The sequence below is a fragment of the Triplophysa rosa genome, linkage group LG1 (assembly GCF_024868665.1).
Source record: "Triplophysa rosa linkage group LG1, Trosa_1v2, whole genome shotgun sequence".
Taxonomy (NCBI): domain Eukaryota; kingdom Metazoa; phylum Chordata; class Actinopteri; order Cypriniformes; family Nemacheilidae; genus Triplophysa; species Triplophysa rosa.
In genome coordinates, this window is record NC_079890.1 from 32,286,231 (window position 1) to 32,309,865 (window position 23,635).

At 41.8% G+C, this 23,635-nt stretch overlaps 1 protein-coding gene across 1 annotated transcript in view; it reads right to left on the reverse strand.

The window, feature by feature from the left end:
• Positions 1–674: 674 nt before the first annotated feature.
• Positions 675–23,635, reverse strand: part of znf609b (zinc finger protein 609b) — a 64,114-nt gene continuing 41,153 nt past the window's right edge. Inside the window, exons 3-9 of the mRNA XM_057336231.1 lie at positions 18,927–19,152; positions 9,736–9,823; positions 6,321–8,625; positions 5,521–5,851; positions 5,037–5,393; positions 3,324–3,402; positions 675–2,876 (exon numbers count right to left, since the gene is read on the reverse strand). Of these exons, the coding sequence (XP_057192214.1) occupies positions 3,329–3,402; positions 5,037–5,393; positions 5,521–5,851; positions 6,321–8,625; positions 9,736–9,823; positions 18,927–19,152 (3,381 nt within the window). The 3' untranslated portion in view covers positions 675–2,876; positions 3,324–3,328. The remainder of the gene's footprint in view (positions 2,877–3,323; positions 3,403–5,036; positions 5,394–5,520; positions 5,852–6,320; positions 8,626–9,735; positions 9,824–18,926; positions 19,153–23,635) is intronic.

Consider the following 23,635-nt stretch of genomic DNA (forward strand, 5'->3'; position numbering starts at 1 on the left):
GGAATTTCAAAACTGAAAATAAACTAAAACATTTAATGGGCTAGAATTATATATTTTTTGAGTGTGGTCTCTACATGAAGAATAATAACAACTAATTTAGTAACCACACTATATTAAAAAAAGCATAGAGGTTTACATCAAAATGTGATGTTATGTCACACAAATTTGTACAGAATAAATGCAATTTCTAGCCACAAAAACCGAGGGAGGGAGTGTCCTCTAGTGGTTACTAATCATACAACAGGAACAAGTATAATCTTAAAGGGATAGTTTACCCAAAAATGAGAATTCTATCATCATTTACTCTCCCTCATCCCATATTGACTCCCATTGTGTTTATTTTCCCCACTATGGCAGTAAATGGGGAATGAGATCTGTTTGGTTACTGACATTCTTCCAAATATCTTCCTTTGGGTTTAGCATAACAAAGACATGTATACAGGTTTGGAACAACCCGAGGGTCAGTAAATGATGACAGAATTTTCATTTCTGGGCAAACTATCCCTTTAAGAGCAACCAGAAAACACATTTGTAACCTTTAAGTAGTTTAGTTTTTATATCCCTTGTCATTGTATAAATTAAATTACCGTTTAATTGCAATACCAATACCACAGTCACCAGTTTAATTCATACGTGAACAGAAGAAAGAAAAGCCACACAAGGACATGTGTGATTGTCTCATAAAAAGATTTATTTTTTTGCCTAAATGTACAAAGGCAAGTTACAGTATTGTATAAAAAAAGAAACGGGGTAATGTACACTTTACATAAGAGAACAGTCTAAGAAAGAACAGAAAGGATTGGGTGAAACAGCCAAAGAATCATTTTAAACAGCCATATAAAAGTAAACATCCTGTAAGTACCGGGGGCAAGATACTCGGTGATGAAATGGGTTGAAACGCAATTAGAGAGAGGTGGTAGTCCATCGCAAGAAATGATGCAAAGCATGCAACAGTGCACTGCTCCTCATAGATATCAAAGCACATCAACTGAGCACCATGTCATGACAAAAATATGTTCAGGTCTTTATACTTTTGAATATTCAGAAGGTGCCAACTCAAGCATCCCAATGTGTATAACTGGATTGTTGATTGTAATGTATTTTAGAGGGCAATGTAAAACGCCATCTCTCTTAGTGTTCAGTGTACCATGGTTCACATGAAAGGTAGTGTACATGAGCCAACGAAATCCTCCGAACACCTGCCTGCTGTCCATCGGCTAGTAAAATCTGCCTGCTCTTTATGAAAAAACTACCCACATTAATGCACATTTTAGCAGCAAACAACCAGTTAAACCACTTGAGATCAATTGAGAGCCAAAGAAAGCTTGAGTGTTCACTCCCACGACTTTTTAAAAGGGACCTATTGAATGCAACAACAAAAAAACGCAAGCATTGTGACATTAAGAAAGAGCAAATTAAATTAAAGGTAAGATGGCTTCTCAATAGCTATTTTAAAACAGTCCCTCTGTACATCATATACAGACATCACATAGTGTGTGCAACCGAGAATAACGACAGCGTTTGGTATAAAACTAAAGTTTGCTTTGCCTGAGGAGACACCGTATAAAGTCACATCTCTAGTGCTATAGTACACCATGCGAAACGACACGTGAAACACAGTGAGCATGACGGCCTATGAATGCATGTTCGATTCAAATGGCCATCGAAACACGCCGGAGTTCACAACACTTGGCCCCATGCAAAGAACTTCAGGACATTTAGTACAAAACTACTGGGCCTCTGTTGTCACCAACCCCTTACTTGTACGTACCCCTGCATAGTGCTATAGCAGAACGTCCGGCACACAAGCACCTCTAAAAGAACTTCTAAACCATGTCACATTAACAAACATCCATTTTTAAAACCTTAGCGACAGATCTGAAATTCGGTTTGTGATGAGGTCAGAAATCCATCACAAGGAGATTCAAGTTGAAGGACAACCAAGCCGGAACCAAATTCAATTCCTTTGGGTAAAAAGACTGGTGATGAGGTTTCATGATGGTACGGTGCTCACGAGGCATCTTATTCCACAAATTAAGGGCTCGTTCGAAAGTAAAATCTTGCTGAAATCTTAAAGCAGTTGTGCAAGGACAGCAACAAATGCTTCCCTTGAGCTCCATGCTGATGCTACAGATGAACAAGTCACACTAAAACCCTCATCATAAATGAGTATAGTATAGTTTAAGTAAAGTGTTATGACCGGCTGTGATAGCTCAAAAATGTAAGACCTCCAATAATGAGACATTTATTTGCTTTGCATTGAACTGTGCTGATAGAAGAGCGAAGTGGGGCATGAGGAAAAGGGAGCAGTCTTGATGCATGTGGTAATGAAAACCATTTAAAAACCACCGACAGAAAGACAGAATTATGAGACAATGCTAAATATTATCTGCAGCTTTCACTTGTGGTATCTAGAGAACAACAATTCAAAAACCGTAGGTCAAAGAGAATGGCTTCTGCAGTGAGGATGCAAATACAAAATAAAAAAAGGGAAACAACTTTAGTTATTTCAGTGTGATAAAACTATTTTCAGTCTTAGTGTTCTTAGTTCCCCTCCAGTCCGAGCCTCTCGTCTGGCCAGAGCCTGCTTAGTGAGCATCAGTCCTTGTCTTCTGGTTCCTCAATAGTTCACAGGTAGAGTTCAGTGGCCAGCTGGGCTCTGAGCAGGGCAGAATGGCTTTGAACCTGGTCTCACAGTCTGTAGTGGGGTACGAGGTACGGATACTAGGAAAAACATTGATCTGCCATACATTCCGGCAGAAAAAAAACCTAAAATATAGAAACACCATTCAACTGATGTCTAAATGAACTCCATATACTTCCCCATGTGATCCAGTCACATGATTATTTGTAAAGGGTGAGATAATCAGGGTTCCCTAAAAAACACAAACAAAAAACAATGGGTTACAATAAAGCAATTAGCCTGTAATTAATAGATGAAATTTATTTTTGAATTATGGACTTTTTTCTATCATTCCACCAGAGGTCAGTATAAGATGTCATTGAGAGTACAGGGCTTGTGCTACTACTGCTGCTGCTGTCCTTAAATCACCAGCCTCAATCTAAAGGCCTTAAAATAATCATAATGCCTTGGAACGGATGGACATCTACAGAACCCACAATATCTCTAAAAGCTCCTATACTGAAGTGCCTGTGAGCTTCAGGACCTACAAAGAACTCTCTGTAAGTGTGGCTATCAAAAACAAGCTTTTACATAACATAACACATGACATGAAAGCAGAGACGACAGTGATTTCCCTTTATTTTTCAGCCAGAGTTTAACCCTTCTGACCACATTGCTTTATCTACAGGTTTCCTCTTACCATTCTCACCTCCGTGCTGGCGGGTACAGGGAAGGGGCTGAGGCTTGCTGACTGGCAACAATCGCTGACGATGAAAGACCTGCAATAAAGAATCAAAATCCAGCAAAAATGAATGCAGTGTAACAATTAATACAATGACATAAAAATGTAACAATGCAAAAAGTCGTAATGCAAAAAGCTTAATAAAAAAACGGTAATCTATAACATTTGTCTCTATATCGCCATCTGTTAGAAAAAAAAAAAAAATCCCCGCAGGTTATTTTATGAATTTATCTTCACATGGGTTGAAGTCAAATGATGTCAATCTGAATTTTCCCACAAAATTGTACCCGAAAGCTTACATTATAAATCAGTATTTTCTAAGCTTACTGAATCAGAATGCTCAATAACCGATTTTTGTTTATTTTTAACCCAAAAAAGTAACGGATTGCCACTCTAAGCTAAATATTTAGTTTTAAGGTGAAAATCTGAGTAACAGTGGCGGCTGGTCAATAGCGGGCACTGGGGCTCCGCCCCACCAAATTATCCAGAGAAGAAGACTGTTAAACGTAAGTTCAACATATATTATTAATTGCAAAATAATTTTGAACTATTTTCACTATATTCACCTGGTAGTTGTGTTCGCATTCGTTAAAAGTATTATTTAAAATTGTATTTGGTTCATTTCTGCGACCATCCATATATATTGTAAGTGCGGGGCGCCGAACAAATTAGTGTTTATGTAGGTACACAAACATTTGGCAGGCAGGTGACCTGAGGCTGCTCTCTAATTGGCTCATGTAAGAACGCAGCTCTGTGCGCCCCAGACTCTCTTACTTTTGCTGATAGCGTATCAATATTGATTTTTACATGTTTGAACGTGATAAAGGATGAGCTTTACTTGCCCTTAGTATAAAGTGTTTACACTGCACGCGAGATACGGGACAAAAGCACTATAATCAGTGATGCTATTTGCATTGGATGCTGTGCGCTGCGTCTGTTTACTCTCACTTTGGTTTTTACACTAGTAAACTGTAGTAAATTGTAAGGTGCTGTTATATTTTATAGCTATATAGAGAGATTTTATAAACGTTTTCAGTAGTACTAACTAGTTGTTGTGCTTGTATAGCTTAACACAAATAGATGGACTGTTATTATTCTTTACTGAACTAAAGTTAACTGAAAAGTTACTCTAGTATTTTGTTACAAAAGAGATGGATGGCCAAGTTAGGCCAACCAAAACAATAAACAGGGTTACTCTCTCTCTATGGTCATTATTAACAATTCCAGAGTTTCCTGAACACTCCATACACTACAATAGTGAATTGATAAACTGAACTGATAAACTTAATATTGACTGTGGTACGGTTCAAAAACACTGTAGCATCTCTGAAATTTTCTACAGTTTACTATAATAAATAATAAAGTATACTGAAATATTTTTTTTAATTTGGACTGGCACCTTATTACTGTTAATAAACACCATCACATGCTTTGATAGTTAAACTTTTTTTTAGCTAAGCAGTGATGATTCATTTACATCACATGTCAAATGGTTGGTTGCGCCCCCTCAAAAAATTTTGCACCAGCCGCCACTGCTGAGTAATATAGACGGCTTCATTGGACGCACGTACTTGCCCATAGTTAACTTCTGGTAATAATAAGTAAAAACATAATAGGATGAAATCTAAAGTTTCGTAAAATGCAACCACTAAACCAAGCTAAACCACTGACCTGTGGCATAGGACAGATCATACTGCCCGGCTACAAGAGGATAACCTAGGTGGTGATGGGGTGGCATTATGCGTTGGGAGGGAGACGAGCGAGGTCGATCTACTTCTCTCTCCCTTTCCCTGTCTCTTTCTCTTTCCCGGTCTCCTGCCCCTCGCTCTCTTTCATGAGAGGGCTTGTCGGCAACAGTTGGGGATTTACTCTTGTACTGGTTGGCGTGTTGATGCAGTATGTCCAGGGCTTTGGACTCTGAAGCAGACTTGCTGCTGACCGTGGGACTGGAGCGAGACCTCTCTCCGTCTTCACAGCCCATTTTACTCCCGTAAGGAGAAAAAGGGTATCCCGCTGGCAGATAAGACCCTGAAGATTAGGAGGAGACCATAATGAGTGATTTCTACTACATTTCACACAATTAATGATTCTGAGGTCAGAAACATACTAGGTAGTAAGTGAAGTAAGCTAAATGTTAGTGAATAGTTTGCCTTACCTGGGTAGTTCTGCATCATAACTGAGGACATGCCCCTGTATCCAGGATGACTGGGGTCATAACCCTGTCCAAAAGGATATCCATGCATGTAATGTAGGTAGGGCTGGTGCTGGTGCTGGGCCAAAGGGGAAACGAAAGGTATGTGGGCATTAGACCGAGAATCTTTCACACCGCATCGCTGGTCCTCTGCGCTGGGCGGACATGAACCGTCAATTCCGTCTTTATTCTCATCTTTGGAGCTGTTGTCCTTCGTCCTAGACCTCTCCTCTTTGACTTTTCTGTCCCGCTCTCGATCTCGCTCCTCTTCTGGTGGTCTCTGATTATCAGGGTACTGAATGATCACAAGCCGAAAGAGGCAATAAAAACGTTTTAATAGAGTCCATCTTCAGAAAAAGAAGTTCTAAAATATCTCCCAAAGACACAACTTAAGCATGCACATTTGTCTAGCACGTGTCATAAACAGTAACATATGTATGTATAATAGGATTTGATAAAGCGTTTTAACGCATTTTAGCAAATATCAACCTTTTGTGCTTTTTAGAGCTTGACAGCCCCAGGTCAATTTATGCTTCCACATTCTTAAAAACATCCTTTGTGTTTCATTAAATTAATAATATTGGTTTTTACCAACATAAGTGTGAAAAAAAACAGAATTTACAGTGTACTAGCATATGCTGGGTTGTTTTAATGGTTGAGTTAAATATGGACATGTTTTTTAAACCAATGGTTGGGTTTGTCTGTATTTAACCAAACCACGCGTTGAAACAACCCAGTCTTTAAGAAGCACTTGTTTGTCTCACCTGTCTGTACCACATGGATTGCTCCATACCCAGTCTGGCAGACTCCACATTTGCCTTTGAGTCATCCTTTCCGTGATGGCCAGCTTCACTGAGCTTCATTTTAAGCCCTTCAGCCTGCTGTGGCTGCAGCTTGGCCTCCTCCCCTTTGGGGATGATGACGGATTTGGAAGGTTCAGAGGAAGCATCTCTCTGCTTGCCAGGGGCCTGTGGCTTCCCCAGGTCTGAAAGGCTTGGGGCTTTTGTCAGTCCTGGAGGAACAGGACCTTTCTGTTTCCAGTCTTCCTTATGGGAGGCGTCCTTGTCCTTTACACCTGAAACAGGCTTCTTTTCAGCAGACCTGTGCTGCTCGGCCATGAGTCTTTGCCTTTCCTCATATTGCTGCCTGTAGGCTGAATTAGTGTTCATGAGGTGGTTGTGATAAACCTGATCGTGGTATCCATACGGGGGGACGTAGTACTGGTTGTAGTAGAGCGGCTGCATGTACATGTTGGAGCGTTGCTGAATGACCGAAGCTTGCTGTTGTTGGTGTGGCTGACTTGAAGTGACCTCGGATTTTCTCTCACCCTGCACTTCTACCTTGCTCCTCTCCTCTACTGATTCTTGCTCATCCTCCTTTTTTACTTTCACAGCTTGCCCATCTTGTAGGGGTCCGCCAGCCAGGGTTCCACCGGGGCTTGGGTGGGTGTAATTGGGAGAGTAGTAGTTTTCGTAGTTAGAATAATATGAGGACTCTTTGTTGGTTGTCTGTGAGGGAAATAGCGACTTCTTCGCACCGTCCCTCATTGACTGATCTTCTGTCTTGCCTTTGACCCCTTCCACTTTGCCTTCACCATCCTCTCCCGCATCAGATATGTCAGAGTATGCAGGGCTGTTTGTCTTTACCGAAGAGCTATCCGCCCCGTTCTGGGAGACTACGTGAAGCGGAGTGAGGGGTTGTCCACTGCTATCCACCCGACTGGCCACACCGATGGATGGACTGGGAGCATTATCCGTAAAGCTGTATATCTTATCCGCCTCTGCTTTCATACTAGCTAGGCGACTTTGATGAGGGTCAGAGGAACCATTGAGATGACCCTCACTTCTACTTCCTGGATCAGAGGACTCAGAATAAGGGCTTTTCCCATCTTCAGGCTTCCCGCCCTTGCCTGGGATCTTGGGGCTGTCTGCATCTTTTCCGAGATCTTTCTTTTTCTTGTCCTTTTTCTTCTTGTCCTTGAAGTTGCTCAGCGCTGGATTAATTGGTGAGGAGTCTCCAGCTACGCCCAACTTTGACTGCATGCCTTTGAGTTGGGGACTCTTAGGAATGCCTTGCAACATGTTGGCCATCCCCGGAGGATGGCTTGGGCTCCCACCGCTGAACGGTGTTGGCTGCAAAGAGTACATCTGCTGAGAGGTAAGGGTGGGAGCCATAGTTCTGGAAGACTTTATGTTCTTCTGGGACAGTTTGTCAGACTTGGCACCACTGCTTGTCTTTTTGGACTTCCTATCCTCCATGCCGTCATTACTAGCCTCGTCCGCAGTGAGGCAAGGCCCATCCTCACAGCCTTCTATAGGTGTGCCTTCAGCTTCAATATCACCATTCTTTTTCTTCGACTTGGTTCCAAACTTTCCAGGAGAGGGAGATGGACTCTGAGCATCAAATCCTCTTCCTTTAGGTGTGACAGAGCGTGCTGGGGAGAGAGAGCCTTTTTGTGTAATCGAAGCTCCGTTACAACTTCCTGGCTCTGGGTGGAGAGAGGATTCTTCACCGTACTCGCTGTCCCCATCCATCTCCAGTTTAATATCATCATCATTGTGAGCACGGGCCTGGTGGTATTTCAGACCATTGATGTGTTTGTACTTCTTGTTGCAGTTGGGGTGTGGGCAGTCAATGAGTACTGGTGAAGGACAGCTGCGGTCTAGAGGAGGAGGAAGGGACTCTGTTTTAATGATGGGAATTGGGAGCGTAGAGGACATCACTCCACCGTTCGAACTTGTGCGCATGCGCTTGTTGCCTTTAGAGTCCTCGGAGCTCGAGTTTGGCTCCATGTCTGATGCAGGTTTGCTTTTGCGCTTATTGGCTGAGGACGGACTGGCTTTAATGTCTTCAGTGTTGCTGTTTGGCGGAGTCCTGTGCTCAGAGGAATTCTGGCTGCCGCGCCGCCCCTTGTTGTTGGAACTTGCTCTGGTCTTGTTGCTGTTGCTGCCCTTATTATCAGATGAGTTGCTGTTCTCGTTGACTGGAGTGTTGCTATTGGGTCGCATTCTCTTACCACGACCACGCCCGTTTCTCATCTCTAGGTCACTTGTAGGAGACTCACAAAACCTTAAAATGGAAATTAAAAAGACTATTTATGAGATCTTCTACAGAAGAGACAGGTCTTGTTTTGATTATAATAAACCTAAATTGATCATTTAATTAGGCACAACTAAAGGCTTACCGAAAATAAAAAAGTAACATTGGAGTAACATAGCAGTAACATAGCAGAAAAATTGTTCAATCTTTCATTTCATTGTCCTTCTAAAACCTTGCATCTCCATATTTTGAGATTTTTACTTATATAAATCATTATTGTTATTCACCCTTTATATTCGTCACTGGGATTTTGCAAATATTGAACAAATAAAAAGTGCTTGTCAAGTTTGACAACACAGTATTTGCTCATTTAAAAAGTACAATATTTTTCCTATTCCCGGAATTTGGATATCCAAGGATTTGGAAGGACAGAAACAATGTACTTGAAAGACTAAACAATCATTTTCATACGTACAAGACGAATAGTCTATAAATATTATGGTGTCATTTTTTATGTTTCATAAGACTTTATATTATTATATAAAATGATACAATAATTAAGTCATTGTATACAGAAAGATTAACTAATTCTAGCAAAGGCCTATTTTTTTTAGCCCGACTAGATGGATTTAAAAAAATTCAGCCATGGATATTCACACAGCGATACAATGCCTAAAAGTGTAGTGGGAACATAAATCTGCAAAACAGTTAGATTCTCATATCCAGCCTGCGAATGGATTCTATTCTCATATCCTGATAGACTAGATGATGTGTGTCTTTTCAGTGCTTCATCCCTGAGGGTTATGATGTGATACACCCAGTGAGAGATGCACCTGGCTTACTGCTAGCCCAGAGGGAATCGAGGAAACTGATGCGGGGGTGTGGGGGGTGGTTGACAGTCAGACAGAGATGGCAAGAAAAGATACTTCTCTATATGCTGGAAAGCATTTAGCATCTGTGTTGACAATACCTTTTATTCTGTCCTAGGGTAAGACATCAGTTGTGGCTTAGTTTCGTACAATAAATTGTCAAATTGTACACGGTTTAGGACTCACAATAACATTTTTACTTGGTGTTCCTAAAAACGTGGTGTTCCATATAATAACCTTGCAAATTTGAAATGCTAAACACTTCACCCACCTTGGAGGAGCCCAGTCATGGCGAGTACAATCCAAAAGTGTCCCAACGTACGTCTTGTTCCTCCAAGTAACGTTGACCACCAGCATACCTGCCAAGCAAACAAGAGGACGCTTCTTATAATACACCTTTAGGCATATTTCTAAGATATCTTTCCTGTCTCTCTCTTTTTCATTCCTTGTATTCTTTACACAACTCTGACAAATGCCTCTCTTACCATTTAAATAGTTCAAATAGATGTTACTAAGGCCAGAACTCTCAAAGCAGCCCTACTACTTTGACAGTGCACATCATGATTCACCGCTGCTAAAAGCAGCAAAGAACAAAGAATGTTGTTTCTGGGAGGAAAATAGTTTGATGGTGCTCTTCATCTGACATTGCAGCACCGTGAGCTGTTCCTGCCTCGGCAAATAGTTAAGCAATTGTGCGAAACCAGCTGAAGCAAATGAAAATGCTTGTGTTTGGCAGGCATTCAGAGGCTTCACTACAGAAGCCTGTTCAGGTAAGAGCTGGATACTTCTGAGATTTTGCATCACTATAATAGCAGAGAAAATCAATATGACAATACAATTATATGCATTTAGTAGCTTGTGAGAGGCAGCGTAATGTTGCATATCGATAAAGTTGCTTTAGTCGGTCTGCAAGCAGTCTTGTCTTCATATGGAGGCTAACAAATGTATTTCTGAAACTAGCATATCATGTTTCTGTAAGTACACAGAGTTCAGATAGACAGTTCTTTAATCGATAGGATCAGGGTTTCCCAACCAGGGCATTTACTTAAAGGATAGTTAACCCAAAAATGCATAATTTACTCGCCTTTTGTCATTTCAAACTAGGGCTGTGCGATTTGGGGAAAATATCTAATTGCGATTTGTTTTAACAGACATTGTGATTGCGATTTAATTTTTCTAAGTCAAGCTTCAGCTCAATATTGTCAATAGTGTGGAGCACAGTATGGGTATAGTTACCCTGCTGAACGAAAACAAAAAATAACATTACAGAAATTCTAACTGTTTCCATTAAAACCATTACAAATTCCTTTTTGGGCATTATTCAAATAGGACTTACTGTTGTTCTATTGGTTCCCAACTGCCAGATTACATCACACAAATAGAATACAAATACCAGTGCACACTATTATAGTTTCCATTAAAGGAGTCATGAGTTAAGACATCAATTTGAACCTGAGCTTTTGTTATATAAGAGGGAATCGTATTCAAGCGAACATCCTGTAAGTGTCAGAACTGAAAACGCCCTTGTTACTGAAATTACAGACTACTTCTCTAGCCCCACCCACTGGTTCGCGCATGACAGTACTGAAGTAACACAACTTGCACGGAACCAGATAGAGCGAGCAAGCAGTGCAGTGCCGTGTTGTGGAAGAACACAGTCGCTGCATAACCTTCCTTCGGATTCTGACATTAGTAATGCGTGGCTGAAGTTTATTTTTTGACACGTTCCAGCTCACGTGGGTAAAACATTGAGCATTTGTTCACTTCATTTCACTGCGGATTCCTTTGTGAACAAGGCCCAGGTCGACGCTGGATTTGGGGAGAGACTAAAATTAAAAAGCAGTACTATGCCGTCAATATTGGATCCGATAGGAATGGTGCAGCAATCTTACGTGAGTAAAACATATTTGTACTATGCGTCACTATTGCTTTGTTAGAGATCGCTTGATATGCCCTGATAGCCCTATTCGCACGGGATTAGTATCACCTGGGAACCTCTAGTCATTTGTAATAATTGCAGAGGTTGTCTGTGATCTTAATCCTGTGCGAATCGGCCATGTCAGTAATTTGTAAAGTAAAAATTCCTTCACAAATTTCCTACCATATTTTGATGAACACCGAGGTCCTGTGATAATATTAGTCCCCTGCGAATCGGCATCTCTGTTATTTGGCGGGCTCAAATATCATTTTTCTAGGTTTTATTCATCGTTTGCGAATAATGCGGAGGCTGTTTTAAAGTGTTTTGATATTATTTCGGGTGCTGGGTCATATCCATAAGTTACCTGCCAACACTGTCGTTTTGGCCGGGAGTCTCCCGTTTGTTTATTTATCATGGTTTACCATTAAAGCTGAGCGTTTGTCGAGCCGGCCTCAAAACCTGGGTAGAAAATAGCCTATTACTTATTGATTTTGATGTTTTTGAATGTAAAAACCACGTCATAAGTCATAAGTAGACCTCATACAACAATATAAAACAATAAACAAGGCCAGTTCATCACACCTTTAAAACAAATACAACTCCCATTATTACCCTTAAATCAATAAAATGTTCTATTGTGTTAGTTAATTATTAAAATAGTACTTAGGTTACATAGGCTGATTTATTCATTTTTAAGTATTTGGGATTTTAAAAACAAATTTGTGATTTTAAAAAGAAAATGTGCTGAATGTTACAAAACAACAGAATTTACATTTGTTTGAAACGCGGAGCCAGGCGTGAGTTGACACAGGGTGCGCGCCTGCATCATGCCTCGTCCATATTGGACGACAAGTTTAAACGGCTTGTCTTCAGAATTGGAATTTTCTTTAGTATTTATTAGTATATATGATCGTTCTGACTCCGCATATAATACTCTCTCTCTCTCTCTCTCTCGACATTTACGCAGTAGGTTAGGGCAGTGCTGATTGGGAATAACGGAGGTGAGCTCACTCAGTTGGTTAGCAAGAATGCCACTCAAAGCGGCCTGACCAGACGTGTTTCAGATTTTTTACATCGCGTCCACATTGCAGCCTCTTGTGATTAGCTTATCGCAAAGTCTCACATCGCGATTGCCATTCGATTTCGATTAATCGCTCAGCCCTATTTCAAACCTGTATGACTTTCTATCTTCCGCAAAAGAAGACATTTTAAAGAATGTTGTTCTTTAAACCCATTGACTTGCACTGGTTTTGTGTCCATACAGTAGAAGTGAATGGGAGCCTGCACTGTTCGGTTTCCAACTTTCTTCAAAGTATCTTCTTTTGTGTTCTGAGGAGAAAGTCATACAGGTTTTTTAGTGAGAAGAGGTCAGGTAAATGATGACAGAATTTCAATTTTTGAGTGAACTATCACTAATCACCTGCATGTCATATAAAACCTGTTTATGACTCTCTTCTGTGGAATATTTTATAAAATATTTTAAGAAATGTCTCAGTGGTTTTGTGTCCATTTAATGAAAGTCAATGGGGACCGGAGTTGGTTTGAAATGTTATTCAAAATATCTCCTTTGTGTTCTGCAGAAGAATGAACAGAAAATAATCATACAGGAATAACATGAGGGCGAGTCATTTTTACTTTATATTTTTTGTTGAACTATCCCTTTAAATAAATAAATTAAAAAAGACTTAATTATATAGAAAGTTAGAACATCTTTTCTGTCCTCCACAAAAATAACTCTAAATAACTAAATTATGCTATTTTCATCTTTAGAAACCTAAAGCCAAACCCAACAAATGCCATCATTCACTGGACTATCGAGATAACTTAATATTCGTGTTTTTTTAAACCAAACCCTCATCTTTTTCCCCTCAATCCCTAACATCACAGTGTGGGAGGCCGAATGTGAGCACTGTTCCTTTGAAAAACGTCAATGGAGGTCAGTTGAGGGGCACATTAGCGGGGCCCCTTCCTATTTCACTAGCAGTCATTAGTGGTTCTCTGGCCACCTGTCTGAACCCAGTCTAAATGAGGCTAAATGGTCTGCTTTCACCTCTCCTGCCCTTTAGAAACCAGAGTGGAACAAACAGAAGCTTGGCATGTGTGCTGCAGCACACTTGCACTCCAATAAAAACAGCTCTATCGGAGTTAAAAGGCTAAACCGGCGTAGATTTGTCTTGTGCTTACTAGGGTTTCATATCAATAATCCATTTGATTCACAGCCACAAAAAATGAAAGGCCTCAAATTGAAACAGAAATGGTAATAATGCAATTAACGGTTTAAAACTACAGGAAATTCTGGCGATAAAACAGCACATCGCTCAAATAGCTTGTCAAAGTGGAATTAGAAAACGGGTTGCATCAGGACACTGGCATATGAGCCCTACTGACTGGCATGGCTGCGTCTGCTGGCAGAGCACCATTCATAGTCTCTGGGTGAGGCCTTTCTGGGCTTCACTTCAAGAGCAATAAACTTTCAGAAGATTTAGAACTGACATTTGGAGGCATCAGCATGCGTGGCTTGCGAGAGTGGATGCCACACCAACCCGACCCCGGTCTGCCTCCAGCGTCCCGCAGAGGAGATTTGTGTCACAGTGATGCTTAGAAATATTACTCCAATCTGCCTCTGACTGTTTCATCATGAACTGAAAGCTGTTTGCCCTTAACCTCCTGCCATTCGGGGATTCACGCACCAAGCTGAAATCCATATGTCTGTGCACAAATAAGAAGTTGGAGCACAACGGATAAGATTTCCTCATTGGGCTTGTGGTGAAATAAAGCATGGCACTGTTGATATGGAGAAGCCTGGAGAGGACACCGCAACTCAGCAACTAAATCTACCAAAAAGATTGATGGATCTGGATATTCGGTGAGCTGCCTATTAAATGGATGGTTCACCCAAAAATAAAAACGTTCATCATTTATTTACCCTCATGCCGTTTAAAACATGTTTTTTGACTCTTTGTTCTGTGGAACACAAGAGAAGATATTTTGAGAAATGTCTCTTTGGTTTTGTATCCATACAACATGTTGGTATGTTGGCGTATCAGTGTTGCCCGGATAATCCGGTCGCCTGCATATGTGCATTAAAGTTTCAAAACAACAGGAATGAAACCAAAATAAACATAACACGCTGGCAGTTATGGCTTTGGAGACGAGCAGAATGAGAGGAGTGGGTGGACTGTCTGCAGCATCTATAATAGAGTGCAGCACGGTAAAAAGACATCACAAAGTGCTTGAGAGATGTGTTCCAAGATCTGGCTGCTCTACTTTCCACCCACACAAAGTGTCACCGCCACACAGATCTGCCCAACACCACGATGAGAAAAATAACACATCAAAAGAGAGATGCACAACAGTTTCTACAGGCCCTCGCACCCCCATTGCCACTTAACGCCTGCATTGTAGTAGACCTCAGTCAGGGTAGATGTTGCATTTAACTTGGCATGAACGGAAACGAGGCTGTCGGGGATTTGTGCAAAAAACAGATTATTTTACAGTCATGTATATAACTACAGTGCCTTGAGAAGTAGTCATCCCCCTTCCTTTTATTCACATTTTGTTATGTTGCTGCCTTATCTTAAACTACTTTAAATGATTTTTTTTACATTAATCTACACTCCATGCACAATATTGACAAAACAAAAAAGCAGGTTTGTGACAACTTTGAAAATTTATAAAAAATTAAAAACTGAAATAAGTACATTGCATAAGTATTCATACCCTTTTCTGGGACAGTTGAAATTTGACAGGACACGTGTTATCTTTTGACACATGGAGTGTCAAAAGATAAACACCCCATGGCTTTCTCACACTAAACATAAGGTTTTGCCACGACTCTGCCACAAGACCAAGAAATCCATGACAAGATAAAGCAGAGTCGTGACAGAAGCCCCCCCTTTAATGAGCACCACCAGGTGCTCACCAAGGGGCAGACTAACGGGACAAGACTGACTGGGTGACAGACAAAACAAGGCAAAAAGGGACATCAAAAATAATAAACATGGGAGGGGGGGTGGGGACAGACAAGGGTTCATGGGAGGAACAGTCTTAGTCCCTGATTGCGCCTTAGTGCGCGGAGTTCTGGGGGACTTAGGGGGGAAAGTCTTGGGGGGACCGCCGACATTAAGGTTGGGCGCCGGTTGGACAGGGCTTGACGCCGGCTGGAAGGCCGGCTGGACAGGGCTTGACGCCGGCTGGAAGGCCGGCTGGACAGGGCTTGACGCCGGCTGGAAGGCCGGCTCGACAGGGCTTGACACCGGCTGGAAGGCCTTGACGCCGGCTGGACAGGGCTTGACGCCGCCTGGACAGGGCTTGACGCCGGCTGGACAGGGCTTGACGCCGCCTGGACAGGGCTTGACGCCGGCTGGAAGGCCGGCTGGACAGGGCTTGATGCCGGCTGGACAGGGCTTGACGCCGGCTGGAAGGCCGGCTGCTGCACCGGCTGGATAGGACAGGACACCGGAATGGACGCCGGCTGCACCGGGCTGGGCTCGATACTGGACACCGGACTGGACGCCGGCTGGATCACCGGCTTGGACGCCGGCTGGAAGGCCGGCTGGACAGGGCTTGATGCCAGCTGGAAGGCCGGCTGGACAGGGCTTGATGCCGGCTGGAAGGCCGGCTGGACAGGGCTTGACGCCGGCTGGAAGGCCGGCTGCTGCACCGGCTGGATAGGACAGGACACCGGAATGGACGCCGGCTGCACCGGGCTGGGCTCGATACTGGACACCGGACTGGACGCCGGCTGGATCACCGGCTTGGACGCCGGCTGGATCACCGGCTGGGATGCCGGCTGCACCGGACTGGACGCCGGCTGCACAGGGCTTGACATCGGACTGGATCCCGGACTGGACGCCGGCTGCACCGGGCTTGCCACCGGGCTTGACATCGGACTGGACACCGGACTGGATCCCGGACTGGATTCCGGCTGCACCGGACTTGATCCCGGCTGCACCGGACTGGACGCCGGCTGCACCGGCTGGGCGCCGAGCTGTTGAAGATTACCTTCAATTCTGCCTCGGTGAACCCCGAGTAGCGCGCGGTGGACAGGAAGTCCATGGCGAAGTCCTTCACGGGGGTCCCCCTCTGGCGGAAGCCGAACAGGACGTGAGCCTGGCGGCTCCTGAACGCCTCGTTCGACTCCTCCATGCTGCCTGCTGGGTTTGGTACTGGCTCGGTCATTCTGTCAGGAAATGTGAGGAGAACCCAAGTGCAGGCAGCGGGAATGCAGGGGTTAACAAAGACTTTTATTAATTAATAAACACGATAACAGGAAACCAAAAAACCCACAATGGGGAAAAAACGGACAAGATAACAAAACAAGAATTCAAACAAAAGACTTCCCTCGATGGGGAAAAACTAGAAAATAACAAAACAAACTGCGACACAACGTCTTAAACAAACAAGTAAGGAAAGGGTAGGCAAGGCGAGACAAGCTTATCCACGACGAGGTAAAACACGAAGCACACCACTCTGGAGCAATACCAACACACGAACAAGCACAGGGTACAGGAACATCCATCCACATACAATGACCGAGCACAGGACAATGAAACAAGAGGGCATTAAGTAGGGAACACAAACGAGGGATAATAACACAGGGCAGGTGAGGGTAATGAAACACAGCAGGGAAGCAATACAGGAAACGAGAGGGGCGGGGCCAATGACAGGACACGAGAAAACACATGGAGTGTCAAAAGATAAACACCCCATGGCTTTCTCACACTAAACATAAGGCTTTGCCATGACTCTGCCACAAGACCAAGAAATCCATGACAAGATAAAGCAGAGTCGTGACATATGAATACTTATGCAATGTACTTATTTTAATTTTTTATTTTTAATAAATTTGCAAAGCTGTCAAAAAATCTGTTTTTGTTTTGTCATTATTGTGCATGGAGTGTTGCTTAATGTAAAAAAATAGTTTAAGATAAGGCAGCAACATAACAAAATGTGAATAAAAGGAAGGGGGGTGAATACTTTTGCAAGGCACTGTAAATGCTAGAAAAGAGATCAATAAAACTTGATTCTGGATAATGATCAATACAATAAGCTGATCTAAATTTGACGGACTATATGTGAATCATTAACTTTTATATTTTACTTAAATATATACATGCATTTGTATGTTTATAAATACAAAATTAATATGCACAGCACACAGACATATATTATTATTAACAAAAACTTTTATTCTGGATGCGATTAATAGTTTGACAGTCTCAAGATAAAAAAAGAAAATTCTTGATTTTATTATTTTCCACAAAAAAGCCAAGAATTTAGCTTGTCCTCCTAAACATTGGTTTCAATCCTTGACATGGATATCAAGGTTATACCGGCACAGAATGTTCTTCACATTAAGTAGGATGATTGTATGTAGAAAACAGCAAATCATTCAGAACTTTTCACATTGAAAACAGCAAAAAATGCCTTTAGCTGGGTTTTCAAAGTCAGGGTCACATATTTTCAACCTCAAGAATGTAATTTCAGGATTATGTAGAGCAATAAGGCAGTCGTGGCTGTGCCACATTGTTAACAGTCATTACATTCACAATATAGTAAAACATCTCATACGATCAATACTTGCTACACAAGTTAAAAAATTAGATGTGACCTAAGACTACAAGACCGTACAACCCGCTGAACATCTATCGCTCAATTTCATGCATGTCAAAATAAACCTAATGTCTAGCCTGACTAACATTCACGGCTCTCTCTTTAAAGTGAAGGAGCAGATGATACAAGTCTGCATCCTGCAAATAGATTTAGCTTATGTTGAGGAAGTGTGCCAGTGGTTGGGTCCGCCTGTGAATGGTCTTGTGTGTCTCTTCCTCTTGACCCTTCGACTGCATTTTCTCTCTCCATCTCTGACATCACACACACATACACATACACATACACGCACGCGCATGCAGCAGAGTGTCCACAGAGGAGCAGAATGAATCAGACACACTGCACCCATGGCAAGAGAAACAGAAAACACTTAAGCAGCCGTGCGCTGTGAATGTTGATGAGCCAACCCTCTTTATGTGGCAGCACTGGGGGGACGACAGCAGGCTGAGTGTGGGTGGGACCAACTCAACTGCCTACCCGTAGCCTAGATATGCTCTCATTTAGGGATGGAGGAGACTTTTTCTTTTCATGCTCGACAATCAGAAGCGAGGCTGAGAACACATCGCCCTGATGGATCTTGCGTTGGGCTATGATTAGACATAACAAATCCTCAAGAGATATACACACACAGAAACCGGCTGAATCCGGTTATAATAAATTCATTTGGAAACGCAAGGTGTTATTTACAGCTTTGGATAAGAAGCTGTTAAAGGAACAAGAGTGCAATTATCAAGAGGCAGCTTTATCATTCAAGACGTATAAAGATAAATCCGCTTAATTGACCCCAGGGGAGAAATTCTGAAAGTATGCAAATTAGGACTTAATAATAATTGTGGTATTTGTATACTGATAATTAAGCTTTGAGTCCTAATAAAAGCAGGTATAACAAAACTCTATGTTTTATTAAAGCATGATATAATATATGCGCTTACCATCTTCGGTTTCTTGCCACACGATGCCCTCCAGGTTGACGCTGGTGCCAGGTTCACAGGGACCCAGGCACTCGGGCTCTGTAGACAGGGCCACATCAGACGTGTTGACAGCCACCGAACGCGTGCGCACCATCAGCTGCTCGCAGGGTGACGAGATGTCAGGATTACCCATTGGGGCGAGGAGGTGAAGAGGCGGAGGAGCAGGGGTGGAGACCGGAGACTCCATCTGTGAGAGAAAAGCAATAGATGAGCTATGGTGGATCTCAGACAGGAAACAAATAATGCCCGAGGATCTGCACAAGCCCTGGAGGAATGTTCTGGGTTCAATACCATTTAAGCTCAATCGACAGCAATTCTTCTAAAGTAATTCAATCAACTGATGGCCATCTCAGAGAAGCTGTTTTCTAGGTATAGCATTTATCTGTATACCCATGTTTTAAATCACAGAAAAAATCTGAAAACAACAGCATCATAAATCTGGTTTACGTAGCTGGAATCGTTCTAAAGAAATAAAATCGGGTTGGTCGAGTTAACATGCACACACATTCTGGATTAAAGACCGTAAAGACAAGTCAATGCATTTGCCAATAAGGTTAACTGGCTCTTTTAATTAAAAGGCAAGACCTCCATCTCTACAGCTGCTGTATTAAACACTGTCATCTCTTCCATCTATTAATCAGGGGTTTGTCTCTGAGGTCATGAATTCTTATTATTTCGCCTTGCTTGTTTTCTCTGTTTGGTGGAGCTAGCAGAGCAGAAATTGACCTACCATTTAAAGCTGTGATACGTAACTTTTTTGGTTACAAATAATAAAAAATAAGATATTGAATAAGTACATTAAATGTATGTGTTATCTCCTTTGGCAAAGAAGCGAAAACATAACGAATCTTTGTCCAGTGAGAGAAGGGAGTGGGGAGGGGTGTGGTGAAGGCGGATTTTTACTTCTGCGTCGGACCTACGCCGTAGCCTTCACAGAAACGTGCACCCTATGCCCTAGCTTGACGCGCACCTCTCCAAAAATGAAACCGCGCATCAGTGCGACTCGGACCGCAAGCACTGTGATTGGTCTGCTTGAACCCCCTCCCTTCAGGTCGAAAAACTCTGTGATAACGTCGGGTTTAATCATACACATTTCCGAATAATATAAATGAATTACCTGTTCTTCTGTATGTATCAACTCAGCGGCAAGTAAACAGTCACTTTTGCAGCCTATCACAGCTAAATGCTTCAGACGGCACACAACAAACCTCTTCTTCTTCGGCTTTTGTCTTGGTTACACAAGCAACATGCCTGTGGACACTGACGCCTAGTGGCCATTGCCTGTCGATGAAGGCAGCAACGCACAAGTATAAACAAAAAACGCAGCATGCCGTAGCCTTTACGCCGTAGGTCCGACACAGAAGTAAAAACCCACCTTGAGCGGTTGGTTCTAATTCGCAACCTCACCGCTTGATACCGCTAAAATATCCACATTCCTCCTTTAAAAATCAGTGTTTAAAGATCAGGTAACATGCCATTTCATACATTCTGGTGAGTGCTGGCTTCTCATGCTCAACATGGTCAACTTGTTAAAAAACGAGTTGGACGCATGACGTAGTATTTCTGTGCTTGATACACTCCCCCAGCACTCCAACTTGTTTAGGAAAGTTTTTTTATAAGTCTGGATCCCCGTTTCGTAACAGGGATCCTATTCCTTTTATTGGACAACTTTCCCAGAAAAGCCACGGCCAGGCGATAGAAATTGCCAGCCCACTTGTCAACCGACGAGCGATAGGAAGACCTGCTTATCGAGATTGGCTGAGCTGTGGGTCTGCAGCTGCAGCTCGTTACTCTTGCAATAGTGAGAGAAGTTGAGGTGTGTTATCTTTAAAACATTCTTCTTAATTTACTCCAAATCGCAAAAGTGAGATTATAATAATGATTTATAGACAGAAGATAACTTCGGTGTGTGTTTGTTAATCGGTCTGGCTAGTGGCTAAAAATATAACTATTTATAATTTATTTTGTTTATATTAACATTTATTTTTTATTAATATATATATTATTTTATTGTATAATAATTGTATTATGTTGCATGTTCATTTTATTAAATAAACTATTTGTTGAATGGGTCATGTAACTTTGTCACATTTAAAGAAAACGTATGGGAGATTGACATCTAGCAGTTGAGCTTGGCATCGCAGTCTAAATTCAAAATATTGGAGAGGCAAGTTTAGCCAAGTGACAATTCTTCTCTGTTTCTTTTGCTTGTTTTCAGAAATAATCTACAGGGACTCTATTGTTTGCAGATGTGTACTGGAAGTTACGTTCCATCCACAAATGCATGCATGCGCAGTAATGTTTGTTTATGTTGTTGCTTTGAAACTGTCTATAACTTGAGCGGTCTATTTTGCCGGTAATTTCAGTCAGACATTATTTACCTTCAACCCACGTACAGAAAAGTATGTAAAGTAACCATTCGTTCTGTTTGAAAAAGAGATGTCAATAGTCACGATGCATGTTGTTTAAGAAAAATTGTTAAAGTAACAAAGTGGCCCCATCACTAAACAAGTCAATATTAATCATAAATCATGACACACGATTCTGCATACACCAGTCATACGGACCTAAAGAACACAAGAAACAAACCTGACAACATTATGCAGAATGTACTTTTTACCTGGCACAAAACACAAAAAACAAAAACAGCAAAAGAACCATAAAAAAAATAAAGTTTTTGCATAATTTAATTTCTCCTCCTGGAAAACAACTAGTCGCCTCAGCTGTAACTATGACAGAAAATGATGACTGAATGTTTTGATTTGTGAATTGTGAAAGGACCCTAAAGACAGCAAGCAAAACGATTTAGAAGGTCTCTATTGTGTCTAATGGGCTGTTATCACTTGTGATTGAGATAATAACAGCCTCACAAGCTCCATGACTGTTTTAACCTCCTGCATGAAACATTACCAGCGAGATGGGCTCATGTCATCTCAACCACCGGCTGATTTATGATGCTGCGTGACTGTCGGTGTGGTAGTTTATGCGCTGACACAACAGACAAGCAAATATCCAGCTGTCAGCTTACCCAGAAAACACACACAGTCAGAAAGAGACACGTCCACATCCACTGATCTATCTTTAATATGCATCCGCCGATTACCACACATAATATGTGTTTAGTATGAATCAATGAGCACAATTGAGATTGCAAAAAGAATACAGACACAATTGCACCATCTGAATGTAAATAAAACGCTGAAGAGGTTTTGAAACCAAGCGCCACAAATACATTGTGTCGCCAGCAGAACCTTGGCAGAAAAGCTCTGTTATCCTCATACGAAACAGACCAGGAAAGAATTACAGGCCTACAGACGTATCCAAAGTAAATACAAAAAGATTCCATTTCTTCATTCTAATAATTCTCTCAGATGAGAATTCAATTCAATTTCTACATCTTGCCCAAGCGTCAGTCATCTTCGGAACACAGAGATGCCTATAATACTCTTGCAAAACACTAACATGGAAATTAAGCACGTAGAGAAAACCCCAAACTCAATAAAGACTGCTTACATTGATAATAAATGGCTTATTCTTTAGCCTAAAGTTGAGTACTGGAAGAAAATACGAGCACCAACATTATGCACAAGAGGATAAAAACAGTTCCACACAGATGGCCCGAGTGGAAGAACATTGAGGCTGGAAAATGCAAATGCGAGTGAAAGCCGTGTACACTTAAGAGTTCAAAGCTCCATTTCACACGTAGAGCAATTACTTTTCTAAGACAGGAAAGGACAACGTGGCCACAGGAGATGAGACAAATCTTCACAGCGGTTGCCACTTGCCGGATAAAGAAGCTTCATTTCCAGCTCTCTGCCGAGATGCACGACCTAAACAAACCTATCTATATCTATAAGAGAATCAGCCTCAGGTATCCAACATCTTTACAAAGAGAGATAAGATTATATCAACACCTTTCCGACAAGCACGAGAGCACTGTGGCAAAAAGCATCGAGATGTTTTGGCTTAATCCTCTTTACAGTCTTTGTGTTAATAACCAACACTGCAAGTGAAGCAAAAACTGTGAATTTAAAAGCACATTGATTCTCTGCTAATTAAAACTAATACGCCCCAAACACCCACACATCCGCAACACATTCTGTTAACTGATGCTTAGCTTTTCGGGATTTTTTTATAAAGGGTGAAGATGTTTTCCGCAGGGTGTGGATGAGAGCTGTTCGAGATGCCTGTGGAGCTGAATGTCTTCATCTCAGGCCCTTAGCAACAGCTTCTGCTCATCCGCCTGTTGCTAAGAGGACAGATTTGACATTCCACAAAAGACATGCTTAGAAAAACTAATAGAGGAGAATAAAACAATTACCTTTGAAAACTCCAAACGCTAAACAGAGAGAATCAATCTCATAAGATAGCGGTGCCTGAGGGTGAATGCGCAGATGAAATCGATGGAGCCTAATAAACAGGCAACACGTGCACGGTCAGCTCTCTAATGTTCCTGACCCATTCATTCAAACTGGAAGTCGGCATAGCTGGGATGAACTATATCAGGTCATTTTTTACACTTGACTCTTATTTATGCATTTATTTCTTTTTCTTATTAGTACTTTTTTTTCATTTCATTTCAACACAATATCACTGCAATTCATAGCTATTTTACATGTCATGGTGGCCAATTTTTACAAATTCATACAATCTCATTTGTTCGATTGAGT